Consider the following 17984-nt stretch of genomic DNA (forward strand, 5'->3'; position numbering starts at 1 on the left):
GTTCCACTAGTTTTAAACTCCATGCTTTGTCTCCATCATTGATCAAGAAAAAGACCCAAAAAAAAGGGAAAAAATACATCAATCTCCACTTACAAAAATGTCCTCCAACTTTATTTTTTTTTAAGAAATACTCGTATACTTTCGAAAATTGTAATATCACAGAAATTTTTTTCCAAATGCTTCAAAACTACTTTTGAATAAAAATTTTTAGAATGTTAAATAAAACCTGGGACATGAAACGGAGTTGCAATACTTTTGACAAAAAATTGGATCATCATACACCTGTCCAAGTTTCGGTTCGTGTCTGTAATTTTAATCAGCTTTGAAAGTGGCTATTTTTCCCTTTTTTTTTCCCCTCCTAAATAAACAAGCCCGACCCGATCCGACCCGACCCATCAATACTCGTGGTCCAGCCCTTTGCTTAAACCCTCAAAAAAAACCCCAATTTGGAAACCTTCTTCCGTCGTAAATCATTCAGGCCGCCGAGAGGGGTTTCCCCGAGCAACCATGACAAGAAGAAGCGCAATTTTCACTTCCCTGAGACTGGCAAACTCGTTCTTTTCGACTCGGTCGCTATATCCCCAGGTGACTCGGTTTTCACCTTCTTCTTCTATTTCTCATCAATCCCTCATCCCCTGTTTCAGATGTAATCATCGTGTTCTGTTTTTCTCGTCGAAGCCCCATTCGCTTCTCGAGCTTGTATTGGCCAACGATTGGTCAGAAATGTTAGAATCAGAATTAGAGACTTTAAACCCTACACTCACACACGAAACTGTTGTCTATGTTCTGAAAAGACTCGATAAACAACCCCAAAAGGCCTCGGATTTCTTCAACTGGGTCTGTGGGAAAAATGGGTTTACTCAGAGTTCTTCGATTTATAGCATTTTGCTTAGGATTTTTGCTCAAAATGAGTCGATGAAGCAGTTCTGGATTACATTAAGGGTAATGAAAGAACAAGGGTTTTACCTAGATGAGGAAACTTATTTGACCATTTTTGGGGTTTTGAAAAGCGCAAAGAAGGCCGCAGATGCCACGGCTCTGACTCATTTTTACAATAGATTGCTGCTAGAAAATGGCATGGATAGTGTTGTGCGGAAGATAGTTAATATTGTTTTAGGATCAGATTGGAGTAGTGATATTGCTACAAAACTTGAGGAGCTTGGCATTGCATTGTCAGATAATTTTGTGATTAGAGTGTTGAAGGAACTTCGGAATTCTCCTTCGAAAGCCTTGAGTTTTTTTCATTGGGTTGGTTCTAGGCCGGATTATAATCATAACACAGTTACATACAATGCAATTGCCAGGGTCCTTGGACGGGATGAATCGATTGAGGAGTTTTGGGGTGTGATTGAAGAAATGAAGAATGCTAGTCATGAGATCGACATCGATACTTACATAAAGATTTCCAGGCAGTTTCAAAAGAGCAAGATGATGGGTGATGCTGTCAAGCTTTATGAGCTTATGATGGATGGGCCATACAAACCCTCATTGCAGGAGTGCAGCATTCTTTTGCGGACCATCGCTGCTGGTGACAATCCAGATTTGAGCTTGGTTTTTAGAGTCGCCAAGAAATTCGAGGCTACAGGGTACAGTCTCTCCAAAGCTATTTACGATGGAATTCATAGGTCGTTGACAAGCGCGGGAAAGTTCGATGAAGCGGAGAATATTATAAACTCTATGAGAAATGCAGGATATGAACCTGATAATGTTACATACAGCCAACTGGTGTTTGGACTTTGCAAGGCCAGGAGACTTGAGGAAGCTTGTGAAGTGCTGGATGAGATGGAAGCACAAGGATGTATTCCTGATATCAAGACTTGGACCATTTTAATTCAAGGATATTGTAATGCCAATGAACTTGACAGTGCTTTAGTTTGTTTTGCAAAGATGATAGAGAAGAACTGTAATCCAGATGCTGATCTTTTGGATGTGTTGATTAGCGGTTTCCTTGGCCAGAAAAAATTAGATGGTGCATATCAGTTGCTGACTGAGTTGGTGAATAAGGCTCATGTAAGACCATGGCAAGCAACATACAAGCAGTTAATTGAAAAGCTTTTAGAAGTAAGGAAACTTGAGGAAGCTATTGCCCTTCTTAGTTTAATGAAGAAACAAAATTACCCACCTTTTTCAGAACCATTTGTTCAATATATCTCCAAGTTTGGTACCGTGGAGGATGCTGTTGATTTTCTGAAGGTTCTGAGCTTAAAAGAATATCCTTCCATGTCTGCATATCTTCATATTTTTAATTCATTTTTTAACGAAGGCAGATATTCTGAGGCCAAAGATCTGCTCTTTAAATGCCCACATCACATTCGAAAGCATAGTGAAATTTGTAAGCTCTTTGGATCTGCAGAAAGCAAAATCACTCCTACCACTCAATCTTCTCCCAACCCCATTGGAACTTGAATAATCACATAATACAAAGATCAATAGCACATCAGATACAATTTCTTGTGGCTATGTTCCTACTTGTTTTTAGTCATGAGATTCAGTTATGCCATCGAGGATTAAATCATCAACAGAATGTTGAAGTGTAGATGATTTAATTTGCAAAAAACCAGCAGGCTTGTCAATCTGGTGGAAAAAAGGTGCCTTATGCTGTGGTCTTTACCTTCTTGATTCTTTAAAGCAGTTTGATTCATTGGTTCATACACTCATCATAATTTATCTGCTATGTAACACAGTGACAAAATGCGAGTCTCTGGGTTTAGGATGAGAACAATACAGACTTGCTTTCTTCCATTTTCTTTTAGACCCTGTACTTCTGTTTACATTCTTCATTTGTATTGCAATGCGCCATCGTGTGAACAGGCGCTGATAACTTCTTTCATTTTCATATTTGATGATAAAAACTTCAATCGTCGAAGCAAATGTGATGTTAACGTTTGAAGGGTTTGCCATTTTTTTTCTGTTCTTGTATAATTGCATCTGCTTATAGTTGCACGAATCAAGTTCTACAATAGCTTGAGAGGGTTTAAGAAATATTATAAGCTGAAATTTATGGGTTTATGCTGCCACCACAAAACACAAAAACTTGAGCTCTCCTCCAGATCACGGATCATTCTTCACTTGATGGATATATGAGGGTTTTAGCAGTTATTTGGTATCAGTGTTCTGTGTCCAAAAGTCTATAAAGTTGACTACTTTGTAACACCTTTTTCAATTTTGTTCTTGATTCATGATACCCAAAATGGAAAGAGTATCAATTTACTTAATGAACCTTCAGTTGGAATTTAGCCAAGACAACGAACAGAATTTTTGTGGATTGTAAGGAGAATCTTTTGGCTGACTAATTCTTGAAAACTGAGAAATGGAAATAGAAAACATTATAAAATAGCGTCTAAACTATATTATCAAATTTAATATCTTTTGAGAAAAAGGAACAAAAACAAGAACGGAAAATAGTTATAAACAAGTTTGTTCCTTGAAAAATGAGAAATAGGATCATTTCTTTTGGTGGTTGAATAGAACCATTTGAAGATGAGCTGACTATTTGTTTTTCTGGTTTAAATTGAAACAAACAAGTCAATCATTGTACAACTCTTCTCTTTCATGAAAAAAATTCTCTGTGCATAGAAATGTGGGAAGTTCTGTTCTACTCCTAATCCTCTGAACTGAGCCATCCATATATGATATATTATCAAATTTAGAATCTTTCAAGTGCCACTTTCCTCTGAAATGGCATCGACACTCACTTCCCTTCCCAATATATCCTAACTTCCATAACCCACATTTCCCAGTTCCCTGAAAATCCAAAATCTTTAATTCTTCAGCAATGCAAAACTTGCATAGACCTCCATCAAGTTCATGCTCACCTTCTCAAAACTCGCCGTCTTCTTGACCTTGTCATCACAGAAGTCATTCTCCAGTCTGCAGCTTTACCCCTTCCCAACACCATAGACTATGCCCTTTCCATTTTCAACCATATTGACAAACCTGGAATCTCGACTTACAATGTTATGATCAGGGGTCTTGCTTTCAAGCTATCGCCTCATAATGCCCTTCTCCTATTCAAGAAAATGCATGAAAACTCAGTTGAACATGACGAATTCACTTTCTCTCGTGTCTTAAAGGCTTGCTCTAGAATGAGAGCGCTGAAGGAAGGCGAACAGGTTCACACACTGATTCTGAAATCTGGGTTCAAACCAAATGAGTTTGTCAAGAATACTTTGATTCATATGTACGCGAATTGTGGGCAAGTTGAGGTTGCACGTCAGGTGTTGATGGAATGCCAAAATGAGGCCTAGCTGTGTGGTGTCACAATCGCACCTTCTGAAGGAGCTCGAACAAGTCAGCCAATCCAAGTCCAAATAGTCGGTGGCACAATGGGCGTTTCAAATAACCTCCACCCCTATTCTTCAGAAAAAGGTTTTAGAAAACGGGTTTAGAGAAAAAGGTTTTTGAAAATGTTTGAAAGCATGTGTAAACAATGAACATTAGTCGTACAGCTAGAAAACACTAAGCAATAACACGGCTTTATAGCATACAACTCACTAGTATGAGGATATGATGATTGGTCTTATCCCTATATAGTGCATTTTGAACAAAAGTACATCCATCACCCTTGCATATGGAAATGGGCGAGCGATCACACACTAAGAAAAGTACATAGAAAGCAAACTATCTAGCAAAAGGAAATACATAAAATGAAAGCATAGTAAAATGAGGTGGAGGCAGACATGCAGTCATGGGAAACACGCTCTGGATAAGCATGACCGTGACATTCTTCCCCACTTAATTGGCTGACGTCCCTGTTAACCGACTCTGCTCGAACTCAGGAAATTGTTGAACAGTTGCCTTGAGGTCTTATGCACGCTTCCAACGAACTTCTCTGTCTTGGAGGCTTTTCCACCTCTCTAGGAACTCTTCCCAGCTTGGTCCTGATCTTCCAACTCTGTCGCTTCCCTCAGCAAGTCTCTCATTGACTTCTTCCTCTGTCATTTTCTTCGTCGTGCTAGTCGGACGGGTCCTCACCCTATATCGCTCCTTAACATGGTTGGGATGACAAGGTTTCAATCTACTTACGTGGATGACAGGATGAATCTCCATCCACGATGGTAACTGCACCCGATAAGAGGCTTTCCCAACCCTTTGACAACTTCCACTAGTCCTCTAAAGCTGCTCGCGAGGCAACATTCTCTTTGTCCTCGACTTCAAAACTGTCTTAGGCACAAGTTTACCCGAACCTTGTCCCCTGGTAGGAACTCTCGGTGTCTGGACTTCCTTCTTCTTCTTCTCCTCCTCTTTGGAGACAGGGACTTGTGTAAACTGTCTGGCTCGACAACACAACACTTCTCCAAGACACATAGAATGTCTTGAGGGGTCTTCTCTTCCATGGTTTCGATTGACTCGTGGGCAGGGCCCTTCTCCAATTGGAGGGCCGAGATCATCCTTATCCCATTCGGTTGTCCGATCTCGGCATGCACAAAGGTGGGCGTAGACCTTGTAATCACTAGACATTTGGCAAGACGTATCGAAATTACCTGGTGTTCAAGCAAGAATTCAATCCCTAACACCACATCAAAGTCACCCATTTTGTCGATCACGAAATCGGCAAGTCCACTCCAATCCTCCAACTTTACGACTGCTCTCTTTGTCATTCCTGTAATAGACAAGGTCGTAGAGTTCACTGCTTTCATTTTACCTGCGCCCCCTTCCCAACAGAGATTCAACCATCTGGCTTCTATTTTAGACATAAAGTTATGGGTGGCTCCTGAGTTGACCATGGTACTTTTGGCCAATCTATGGTTGACCCAAGCATCGACATACATCAATCCGCCCTTTAGGGGTTCCTTTGATTCTCCCACATTCTTCTGGAGGGCAATTAAAAATCTTAGGACCCCAACTCGTGGGGTTCCATCTTCCTCGGCTTGCACAGTCTTATCCTCTACCTGAACAACTTTACCTTTCTAGTCCGAGGCTAATGAAGCTTGGAAAGCGTTAAAGGTTGCTCGTTTTGGACATTCGCTCACCTTGTGCTGCCCCTTGTAGGCCGATAGAAATTCTATTGATTTTGCCACCGTCACGTATTTCCAGTCGTCTGCTGAAGTGGTTTTCCATCCCCACTAGTGTCTCCATCTCCCCTACTATTCCTCGATGGGCTCAAACCATTGCCCCTCCTCCCTTTATTAGGGGATCTCAAGTGTTGCCTCCTCTCTTAAGATTTATCAATTAAGTCGAAGAACCATTCGACCGCCGAATATGTGGCCAAAAGATCTTGTATTCTTTGTTCATACAACTTCATCTTTGCCTATGGTGTCAGACCCTCGAAAAAACAGAAAACTGTGTCTTTTTCAGACATATCTCTTATGTCCAACATCAACCCAACAAATTGTTTCACATAGTCCCTGATGGTGCCGGTATGTCTCAATTCCTATAGCTTACGTCTTGCCAAAATCTCAACATTCTTAGGGAAGAACTGAGATCGCAACTCTTGTTTTAGTCTCTCCCACGTGTCGATGGTGCACCGATCCTTTTGGACGTCCATGAAGTGGGACCTCCACCATAACTTAGCATCCTCTGCTAGATGCACCGTTGCTAGGGTGATCTTGTGTTCGTAGCTCTAAAATACTGCTCCATGTCAAAGATAAAATTTTCTAGCGCCTTCGCATTGCGAGCCCCATAGAAGGGCTTGGGCTCAGGTACTTTTACCCCGTTGAATTGGATTGCACCCCCAACTGAGGCTTGGTTTTCCACCGCTCTCATGGTGAGGTTAACTCTTGCACTAATGTCTGCAATCTCTACCCGGATGTCATCAATGGTGGCTCGAAAGTCCTCGGACAATTCAGTCACCATCTAAATTATCACTTTCTGTGAGTTGTCTAGTTTTCTGACATGCTCTTCCATAGGGGCAGCAGAGCCTGATGAACTATCCCCACACTCGAGAGGCCCACTTCTTATAGCTTTTGCCTCTAGGGTGTCAACCCTTGCCATCAATTCCCTGACGGGCATCCAGTCTAAGCAGCCAGCCATCACATCAATTTCATCGGCTTTGTCAGCGGCTTCTTATAATCAAGTTTCTAGGAACCAAACCTGATCAGGGACTTCTATTTGATAGAGCATTTGCTTTTCTATCTTGACCAATTAGTCAACATGGGACTTACCCAACTGCTTTGTAGCAGACATGATCACATATTCTCAACTCCGTAAGCCGACTTGGCTCTGATACCAATTGTCACAATCACACCTTCTTAAGGGTCTCGAGGCAATTGTGCGGCACTTGTTCTCGCCCTCAAACAAGTCAGCCAATCTAAATCCAAATAGCTGGTGGCACAATGGGCGTTTCAAATAACCTCCACCCCCGTTCTTCAGAAAAAGGTTTTAGAAAACGGGTTTAGAGAAAAAGGTTTTCGCAAGCGTTTGAAAGTATGTGTAAACAATGAACATTAGTTGTACAGCTAGAAAGCAATAAGCAACAACACGGCTTTATAGCATACAACTTACTGGTATAAGGATATGATGATTGGTCTTACCCCCATATAGTGCATTTTGAACAAAAGTACATCCGTCACCCTTGCATATGGAAATAGGCGAGCGGTCACACACTAAGAAAAGTACATAGAAAGCAAACTACCTAGCAAAAGGAAATATATAAAATGAAAGCATAGTAAAATGAGGTGGCGGGACCAACAAGAGCGTAGCTTAACTAGCATAATGTTCATATTATCAACCTCGTGGTTTGAGGTTCAATTCCCCCTCTCCACACTTTAATTACAATATCTCTTCAAAAAAAAAATGAGGTGGCAGACATGCGGCCATGGGCAACACGCCTTGGACAAGTGTCACACCCCACCCCAAATCACCCTCTTAGCCTAGAGAAGGGCATGACTGCAGTAGTTATCAACCCTTAGGCTGACACTTACTGCCCAAAAAACTCTTGCGGAATAACTCTGATACCAAATACAAATTATATGGAACAGGACGACTGTAGGCCCACAATTTATTAACTTAGAAACTTAATATGTTTAGAGTATTTACAACATTAGATTTACAAGTCCCAAAACCCACAAACCCTAGTCCCTATATGAACAATAGTAACATGTGTACAATATTAACAGTAACCATCTAGCAAACGGTTACAAGTCTTTTTGTCCTTTAGTGGCAGAGAAGATACTGAACTATCTTCAGCATTGCATTTTACCAAAATTAGTTATAAACAACTTTTCTCTTTAAAGCATGTACAGTATAACACATATACAACATGGCTTTAAAGATGGTAACGCATGCTGGATAAAATCAACATATGTAAATAGTTTTTCAATAATAGGCATGCATTTACAACACAATTCAGATCTTTCTTGGAAACCACTTTGTAAAACTAGTAGGCATGAGAATTATTTTCGCAAATATGCTTTCTGTAAAATGTTTGTAATAAAAAAAGTTTAAAAACGTTTTAGTTCGAAAACATTTTAGCCACTCACCTCGAATTCTTAGGAACTTTTCACTCTAGTAGCTCCTCGGGTCCCTTTTTCACCCCTAGAATCCAGATTCAACTTACAACTTAGAATACTCATAGTTCTGAACCTTATTTGGAAATACTTCCTTCTACAAACTTATTCTAAAATGTCTTAGGAATCTTATCTTAAACTTCCAGCTCAGAATTCTTCGTGGTTTGGCTGGAATCTCAAAATCTTCAAGACTGGCTCAGACTGATCCGACAGTCTGACCCTTCTGCCTTTTTCTCAACCTCCAGCCTAGTTCCTTTGAGTCTTTTCCTCCGGCAACCCTACTCTGAAAACTAGACTTCTATATCTTTCAGATGGATTTGGAATCACTCCAAACGCACGAGTAGATTGGAAGATCTCTTTATCCAAAGTTGACACATTCCTCTAAACCCTCACTGCCCTCTACTTTCTCTAAGAAATTTATGATTTTTCTGTGATTTGAAAATGAAATCCCAACTCTCTATTTGTAGGCGTTCAAATTGCTCGTGGGATTGACAACACCTACTTGGCTGCATGGCCAAATGTTTAATCCTCTCTTTATCAACGTATGCTGACTTCACCTTGGTTCAATGTATTCTTCCCAAACGCATCCAACACAATTTCTTAGGGTTTAAGAATTTCTCTTAATCGAACACCTAGATTTTAATTGACGTTTGCCTTTACGTCTTCAAGCTTTGTTTGTATTCAAATTAGGGTTTTTAAATGCATAATCCACCCCAATGCGTCCAAATACATTGCCCAGAAGCTTGCTCGGCCTTTCAATGCATAGGTGAGGCGTGGGCGTGACGTTCGAATGCAGCACCAGACAAGGCATGGCTGACGCACAGGCTGCTCTCGCTCTCTCCCACTTTCTCGCTCAAAATCTCGCTCTCTCTACTCTCGTTCTCTCCCACTTTCTCGCTGGTCTTGCTCTCTCTCATCTTCTATCCAATCTCACTCTCTCTCATTCTCTCCAATCTCGCTGGTCTCGATCTCAATGATCTCGCTCTCAACGATCTCGCTGATCTCACTCTCAACGATCTCGCTGATCTCACTCTCAACGATCTCGCTGATCTCACTCTCAACAATCTCGCTCTTAGCTACTGCGAACATTATTCGTCTCCATGCAATTTCTACACGATTGTGCCACTAGTCACTTGCCTTCCAATGCTTTGTGCACAACACGCATTTCACATAAATTTTCCATACTTAGCCAATTTTTCCCAAATTTTCCAAACTCAATGTCCATATTTTTCTTTTCAAATCCTCATTCCTTCTTCACCATTTCACACTAGCTTTCTCATCAACCTACTTAACTTATTTATGCAAATTTAAATAGAGACACACAATTAAGTGGAAAATTAAGACAATTTAAATAAGAAACACACTTAAGTGTAAAATTGGGATTCGGGGTTCACATTTACCTCCTCTTTATAAAAATTTCGTCCTCGAAATTTCGCCACAAGTCCGTCAGTTAAACAACTGCGGATACTTATTTCTGATTTGCTCCTCAACTTCCCATGTTGCTTCTTCTATAGCATGGTTCTGCCATAGCACCTTTATTAATGGGATTGTCTTATTCCTCAAGACTTGTTCCTTTCTGTCCAGAATCTCCACTGGTTCCTCCTTATACGATAAATTCTCTTTCAACTGTAACGGTTGCTCAAATAATATATGAGTAGGGTCTGACACATACTTTCTAAGCATCGCCACATGAAACACATCATGAACACGAGATAATTCCGGAGGTAAATCCAATCGATATGCCATTGTACCAATTCTTTTTATTATCTCATAGGGTCCAATATATCTCGGGCTTAACTTCCCTTTTCTACCAAACCTGAGTATTCCTTTCTACGGAGATAATTTCATAAATACTTTATCACCCATTTCAAACTCTAATTCTCTTCTCCGCTTATCAGCATGTCTTTTTGCCTATCTCGAGCCGTCTTAAGATTATCTCTTATAATCTTAATGTTATCTAACATCTATTGTACAAGTTCTGGACCTAGTAATTTCCTTTCACCGACTTCATTCCAGTATATCAGAGTCCTACATGGTCTTCCGTATAGGGCTTCATATGGTGCCATTCCGATACTCGAATGGTAGTAGGCATGAGAATTCAGATCTTGCTTGGAAGCCACTTTATAAAACTAGTAGGCATGAGAATTATTTTCGTAAACATGCTTTCTGTAAAATGTTTGTAATCAAAATAGTTTAAAAACGTTTTAGTTCGAAAACATTTTAGCCACTCACCTCGAATTCTTAGGAACCTTTCACTCTAGTAGCTCCTCGGGTCCCTTTTTCACCCCTAGAATCCAGATTCAACTTACAATTTAGATTACTCATAGTTCCGAACCTTATTTGGAAATACTTCCTTCTACAAACTTATTCTAAAATGTCTTAGGAATCTTATCCTAAACTTCCAGCTTAGAATTCCTCGTGGTTTGGCTGGAATCTCAAAATCTTCAAGACTGGCCCAGACTGATCCGACAGTCTGGCCCTTCTGCCTTCTTCTCAACCTTCAGCCTAGTTCCTTTGAGTGCCTTTTCTCCGGCAACCCTACTCTGAAAACTAGACTTCTAGATCTTTCAGATGGATTTGGAATCACTCCAAACGCACAAGTAGATTGGAAGATCTCCTCGTCCAAAGTTGACACATTCCTCTGAACCCTCACTGCCCTCTACTTTCTCTAAGAAATTTTGATTTTTATGTGATTTGAAAATGAAATCCCAACTCCCTATTTGTAGGCGTTCAAATTGCTTGTGGATTGACAGCACCTACTTGGCTGCATGGCCAAATGTTTAATATTCCCTTTATCAACGTAAGCTGACTTCACCTTGGTTCAATGTGTTTCTTCCCAAACGCATCCAACACAATTTCTTAGGGTTTAAGAAGTTTCTTAATCGAACACTAGATTTTAATTGACGTTTGCCTTTACGTCTTCAAGCTTTGTTTGTATTCAAATTAGGGTTTTAAATGCATAATCCACCCAATGCGTCCAAATACATTGCCCAGAACTTGCTCGGCCGTTCAATGCATAGGCGAGGCGTGGGCGTGACGTTCGAATGCAGCACAAGGACAAGGCGTGGCTGACGCACAGGCTAGCTCTCGCTCTTGTCCCACTTTCTTGCTCAAAATCTCGCTCTCTCCAACTTTCTAGCTCAAAATCTCGCTCTCTCTACTCTCGTTCTCTCCCACTTTTTCGCTGGTCTTGCTCTCTCCCATCTTTTATCCAATCTTGCTCTCTCATTCTCTCCAATCTCGCTGGTCTCGCTCTTAATGATCTTGCTGATCTCGCTGATCTCACTCTCAACAATCTCGCTCTTAGCTACTACGAACATTGTTCGTCTCCGTGCAATTTCTACACGATTATGCCACTAGTCACTTGCCTTCCAGTGCTTTGTGCACAACACGCATTTCACATAAATTTTCCATACTGAGCCAATTTTTCCCAAATTTCTCAAACTCAATGTCCATATTTTTCTTTTCAAATCCCCATTCCTTCTTCACCATTTCACACTAACTTTCTCATCAACCTACTTAACTTATTTATGCAAATTTAAATAGGGACACACAATTAAGTGGAAAATTAAGACAATTTAAATAAGAAACACACTTTTAAGTGTAAAATTGGGATTCGGGGTTCACAACAAGCATGACCGTGACACATGGAATTCAATGTTAGCGGGTTATACGAAGAATGGGCTTTGGGATGAGGTCGTGAAAATTTTTCGAAAAATGTTAGGAACTGCATATTGAATTTGACGGTGTTACAATGATTAGCGTATTGATGGCTTGTGGAAGATTAGCGGATCTGGAAATGGGTGAGTTGCTTGGTGAGTACATTAAGTCAAAAGGGCGAAGACAACTGTAATGACTTCACTGATTGATATGTATGCCAAATGCCATCGAGTTGATACTGCTCGAAAGTTGTTTGACAAAATGGATAAAAGAGATGTTGCATGGAGTGCGATGATCTCGGGGTATGCTCAAGCTGATCGATGTAAAAAAGCTCTTAATCTGTTCCATGAGATGCAAAAGGGAAAAGCGGATCCAAACAAGGTAACAATGGTCAGTGTTCTCTATTCATGCGCTATGCTCGGAGCTTACGAAACCAGTAAATGGTTCATTTCTACATTCAAAAGAAGAAGATGAAGCTCACTGTTACTCTTGGAACTCAACTGATAGATTTCTATGCTAAATGTGGGTATATAGATAGATCAGTTGAAGTTTTCAAGGAAATGCCTTTCAAGAATGCCTTCACATGGACGGCGTTAATTCAGGGTCTTGCCAATAATGGAGACGAAAATGGTTCTGGATTTCTTTTCTTTGATGCTAGAGGATGAAGTAAAGCCAAATGATGTAACTTTCATTGGTGTTCTTTCTGCTTGTAGCCATGCTTGTCTGGTTAATCAAGGTCGAAATCTTTTCAATAGCATGAGAAGAGATTTTGATATTGAGCCAAGGATTGAGCATTGTGGTTGCATGGTTGTTGATATTGATGGACGAGCTGGGCTTCTTGGAGAAGCTTATCAGTTCATAAGATAACATGCCTATGCCACCCAATGCTGTTGTTTGGAGGACACTTTTGGCTTCATGCAGAGCTCATAAAGACGTTGAAAGGGCAGAAAAATCAATGGAACACATAACTCGATTGGAGCCTGCTCATAATGGAGATTACATTCTTCTGTCAAATACCTATGCACTGGTTGGTAGGGTTGAGATGCAATCAGGGAGAGATCTTTGATTAAGGAGGAGATTAAGAAGATGCCGGGATGGTGTAGTACGTGAGTTTTTTTCAGAAGATGGAGAGCATACACACTCTAAGGAAATACATGATACATTAGATAGAATGATGAACCGGATCAAGTTGCTCAGATATGTGCCCAACATAGAGGATGCTAGACTAGAGGCTTAGGAAGAGAGTAAAGAAACTTCGGTGTTGCATCATAGCCAGAAGCTCGCTACTGCTTATGGTCTTATCCGGACATCTCCTCGAACCACCCTTAGAATTTCGAAAAATCTGAGGATGTGCAGAGATTGTCATAATGCAACGAAGTTTATATCATGAGTCTTCGAAAGAACGATCATTGTTAGGGATCGGATTTGTTTTCATCATTTTAAGGATGGCCTTTGCTCCTGTAATGACTATTGGTAAGTCTGTTTTATAGTTGGATGGCTTACACTACAGATTTCCTTTCCTTGGGAGGAAACAAATCAATTTATTTGAGAGAAGTCAAAGGCAGGTATTATCTAATCAGCATTGTTATTGTTATTTCGATGAGTAATCCACACAAGAATGATAATGATTGTTTAATAAGCCTAAATGTAGGCAACTAACTCAGTTACATATCTTCAACTACAGTATCATTTCTGTACATAATCTGATCGACTGGAGGCGTAAAGCACTAAATCAAAGCAGAACGTGAAATGCCTGTTCTGTTCCCAACACTAAATTTAAAGATCCAGATGGGAAATATGAAACTATTATGCTTATTCAAGTACTCAAGTATACAATCTAATAGATCAGCAAAAGAATTCTTATACAAATTTTATTGGATCATGATATTGAAAGTATAAGTAAAAAGAAAAAGGGGAAATCTTACATATAAATATAAGTAGATACTGGAGTTGCATAATTTGCCAAGAGGGAATTATTGATCCTTTACTTGTAGCAATGATTTGAAGTTGAATCTTCAAGTTCTTACAACCAAGCATCAGGATGATCTTCCATTCTACCATGGTGATGTAAGGCTTAGGCTGTGTTACTACATAACTAAAACCACCTACACATTGATACATGGTGGGGAAGAAAGGAAAGCATTAGTTACATACAAAACATGTTATTCCGCTGCCTACTTCTGCACTTTAAACAGGGAAATAGCTCATTAAGCTTTTTCCTTCAGCTGCTATTGCTTTTTCTTCCACCATTCTAGAGCTTAGTAACAGTCATTGGAGCAGAAGAAACAACCTCTGGGATTATTTTCCATTTTAGCTTTTGGAGTGTCCCCTGAATCGTCACGGACTGCCATCAGTGAGCTTGTTCCGGGAGACTCAGGAGGAAACACCGTGTTCTCAGAAGAGAAAATTCGGGAAGGAATCACCGGCTCAGGGGGTGAAATGGTATAAAGGTAATTAAGTAACATTTGGATGATTTGGGTGAAATTTGGACGTGCATTTGCATCCTCCTGCCAGCATGATGTTAGAACGATAGCCAGTTCCTCTGGAATATTCTCTGCGCTAGGCCTAACATTCTGAAACAACAGAGGCATCAATCATAAACCAAAATTCCATCAATCAGAGAGATAACATGGTAAAAAGAGTACATATGAAGAATCTGATTACCTTAAAAGCAGCTGCATATGCTGCTTGAAGATTTGACATGCCTTCAAATGGCAACTTGTTGTGTAGCAGTTCCCATAACACAATAGCAAAGCTATAGGCATCCACTTTATGGTTGTAATGTTTCTTCTCCCCTTGCCTTAGTGTCACAGTGCTGTACAACTGACATCATATGACAATGCAATTAAGCTACTTTGAAATATTTTTCTCAAGTAGCAACCAGAATGCATGCAACCAAACTATGTTTCCTAAAACAAGCACCTCTGGAGCCATCCAACGGTAAGTCCCCGTCTCTGCAGTCATCATCTCTGTCAACGACTCTTCTCTTGCCAAACCAAAATCAGCTAATTTAACTGTTTTGTGATCTGCAGTCAACAGAAGGTTCTCTGCCAACACATTAAATTACAAATTTTAGGCAAAACACATTAGTTGTCATGAGTATGCAACACTTCATGAGAATCAATGGATGATCAAAGAAACAATACAAACCTCAGTATGCCTTTCATGCCTAAATCCCTTCGCAACACTTATCAAAGCAGTTTGGCAACTAAGCATCTTGTCTAACAAATTCTTTATACTTCTAACCGATGAATCTTTCAGTTTCTTAAATATTTCATCATTAACGCTATCGAATCCCAGCAGCTTTTTGTTAAAGAAAAAACTAGCCAGCATTGATGCCTAAAAGTACTTTAAGTCATAGGTTTCATTAGATCTTAGGGACATAGAGGTACAACCTCTAGAACAAATACTGCTCAAGTAAGGAATCCATTTAATACAAGCAAGCAAGTTCAAAGTTTCAGCCTATGAACTCTTGAATGTTCTTAACGGGACAGTATGCAATTGAGAACATGGTGTCAACTAAGGACCAACAACCAGTAAAGGAGAAAAATGTAGAAGCCTTCTGGATCCAGTACCAATTGAAGGTCCAAATGCTTAACTAAGCTCAAATTTCTGCCTAAAAGTAACTCGATCTCTAACTTGAAATTGAGAAAATAACTCATGGCAATCATCCTATAGTGACTTGAAGTTCTACCCAAATTATTACAATGCACTAATTCATTAAAAAAGTTGGGTAACAGATAAGTTGGAATGGAATGAAGAATTATAGGATTATGAGGTGGATCAAAAAGACTACCAGGTTTCAGATCACGGTGTATGATGCCATGTGAGTGAAGGCATTCCATAGCACGAGCAATATCAAGTGCAAAACCGACTGCCACACGTGTGTCCAAGCACCGTGGGCGCATATTGAGCAGGTACTTTCGTAAGGTCCCTCCTAATAAAAGCTCGGTTACTATCACCATTACAGGCTCCTTGCAGGCACCAATAAACTGTTTTACACAAGGATTCAGCATAATTAAGGGTCACTCATGGCATACTTTGAAAACTTCTTAAATGATCACGGTTTGTTTGTAAAATAATACAGGTGTGATGTAGGTTTCAAAGAAAATTTCAGTGGATCAGATGGAGTTTGGAGTCAAATCAAACCTTGACAAGATTTTTATGTTGTACTTTAGACAACATTGCAACTTCTCGAGCAAACCGAGCCTCTTTCTTTGCCACCTCATCAGCTGTTTCCCCTTTATGAACAATTTTGATAGCAACAGTCTGGTTTTTATATCTGAACAATCAGTGAAACATAGAATGGATATCATCACTAAACAAAGCACGAAGCAAAACAATTATCCTATAAACTTGAAGCAAATTGACCAAAAATCATGGAAACATAGCAAACTGTCATGCTAATCATTGATCCCTACAGAACACCAAGATTTCAAATACAAATGACTGAATTAACAGCAAGAAGAACACATAAAGGTAAGGAAAATGAATCTGAGTAGAAATTCTTGCAACAAATCCTAGAACAACGGAGACACATTTTGTTCAAATACTGCAGAGTTTCTCGTGAAATACGAAAATAATTTCTAGATCTCGAGATAGAAGAGAGCACCCAAACCAACATATTCCTTTCCTTTAAAGGGGCTCAATAAAAAGATCAAAGCAAAATTAATAGTGCTAGAACAGAGAATCTTCAGAGAGTTCATACTTGCCCTCATAAACTTTGGCATGAGCTCCCTCTCCAATTCTAGGTCCAACGAAGAGATGCTTGGGATCAACCAACCACTTGGTTTCCAATCTGAATTCATCCGTAGCAGAGTAAAATCTACTCCCAGCTTCCATATTTCTAGAAAAATCAAGAACAAAGAATCTAAATCAATCAAAGAAGTCTAGCAATTGCAATTCCCATATAAAATGTTAAGTAATCAACAAGTGAATAAGCTCAATACAATACATGATTGAGAGCTGCGATTGAACGTCGTGCTGCCTACAAAAACACCTCAAAAACCAACCCAGAAATCAATCGAAAAGTTGGATGGCCAATATGTCGATGAGCAGGGAAAGGGGAAAAATCCCTCATATTCTTCAAAACCCACAAAGCAGAAAAGGGATTGCTTAAAAAATTGATGTGGAAAGAAGAAAAGTCCCCAAAAGGGGAAACAAAAGGGGAAGAAGATGAACCAATCGCAAAGCCCTCGAGAGTTGAGAATCAAAGAGCATTAAAATAAAGCCCCAAAATGGAGGAAACTGAAATGGGGTTGATGGGTTTTTGAGTAAAATCAATGGTGGTGAAGATAAAGGTGTGGATCTGCAGAGAGAATCATGGAAGACACTGAAAGGAGTGTGTTGAGTTAAGTAAAGAAAAGGTTATGCAAAAGAGAGAAAAGAAGAAGGGTTTATGAATGAATCATAAAGTAATAAAGACTGTGGGAGCCGTAAACTAATGAACGGCACATGGAAACCGATCTTTTTCAACGTGGAGACAAAGCCAGTGTATATGGAATTGCCTGGACTACTTTCCCCACTTTCTAAAACACTTCCCCGTTCGTGTGTTTCACTTCAATCAAAGCTTTCCTTTAAACTAAAGGCTAAGCTTTTAATGGGGGAATGCAAATTTAATCATTTGCCAATTCCCATTTCAAAACCCATCATTTTCTTTTTCATCCTTAGCCTTCAGATAATGCTGACTCCTTTTCATTTTGATCCCTCGAATTCAGAGTCCAACTTTTTCTTATTTCCATTTTTATGTCTGGTCCTTCAGTCCAAATTGGTCCAAATATCGTAAAAAGATCGACTTTTTTCTCTCTCTTATGGGGTTTAATTATTGCCAATTCATTAGAAGAAACTTGATTAGGAACATGGGTTTTGGCCAATTAA

General features: G+C 39.7%; 2 protein-coding genes and 1 pseudogene across 3 annotated transcripts; 2 read left to right on the forward strand and 1 right to left on the reverse strand.

Annotated features, from left to right (window-relative positions):
• Positions 1 to 347: 347 nt before the first annotated feature.
• LOC120072270 (pentatricopeptide repeat-containing protein At3g48250, chloroplastic) lies at positions 348 to 3003 on the forward strand. Its single transcript, XM_039024711.1, has one exon. It carries the CDS (start codon positions 508 to 510, stop codon positions 2404 to 2406), a length of 1899 nt encoding a protein of 632 aa, XP_038880639.1. The 5' UTR covers positions 348 to 507; the 3' UTR covers positions 2407 to 3003.
• A 675-nt stretch (positions 3004 to 3678) lies between these two features.
• On the forward strand, positions 3679 to 13584 carry LOC120070878 (annotated as a pseudogene).
• A 282-nt stretch (positions 13585 to 13866) lies between these two features.
• On the reverse strand, positions 13867 to 17689 carry LOC120071929 (serine/threonine-protein kinase STY13-like). Of its 2 annotated transcripts, XM_039024365.1 has the most exons (7): positions 17062 to 17689; positions 16816 to 16953; positions 16257 to 16389; positions 15904 to 16099; positions 15030 to 15154; positions 14772 to 14930; positions 13867 to 14680 (listed from the first exon to the last, which is right to left on the reverse strand). In XM_039024365.1, the coding sequence occupies exons 2-7, from the start codon at positions 16947 to 16949 to the stop codon at positions 14366 to 14368; spliced, it is 1062 nt and encodes a 353-aa protein (XP_038880293.1). In that variant the 5' UTR covers positions 16950 to 16953; positions 17062 to 17689; the 3' UTR covers positions 13867 to 14365. The 2 variants fall into 2 exon arrangements, with proteins under 2 accessions (XP_038880293.1, XP_038880294.1); XM_039024366.1 differs by lacking the exon at positions 17062 to 17689 and having other exon boundaries at positions 16820 to 16941.
• Positions 17690 to 17984: the final 295 nt, after the last annotated feature.

This window comes from Benincasa hispida, chromosome 2, assembly GCF_009727055.1.
Source record: "Benincasa hispida cultivar B227 chromosome 2, ASM972705v1, whole genome shotgun sequence".
In the NCBI taxonomy this organism is placed as follows: domain Eukaryota; kingdom Viridiplantae; phylum Streptophyta; class Magnoliopsida; order Cucurbitales; family Cucurbitaceae; genus Benincasa; species Benincasa hispida.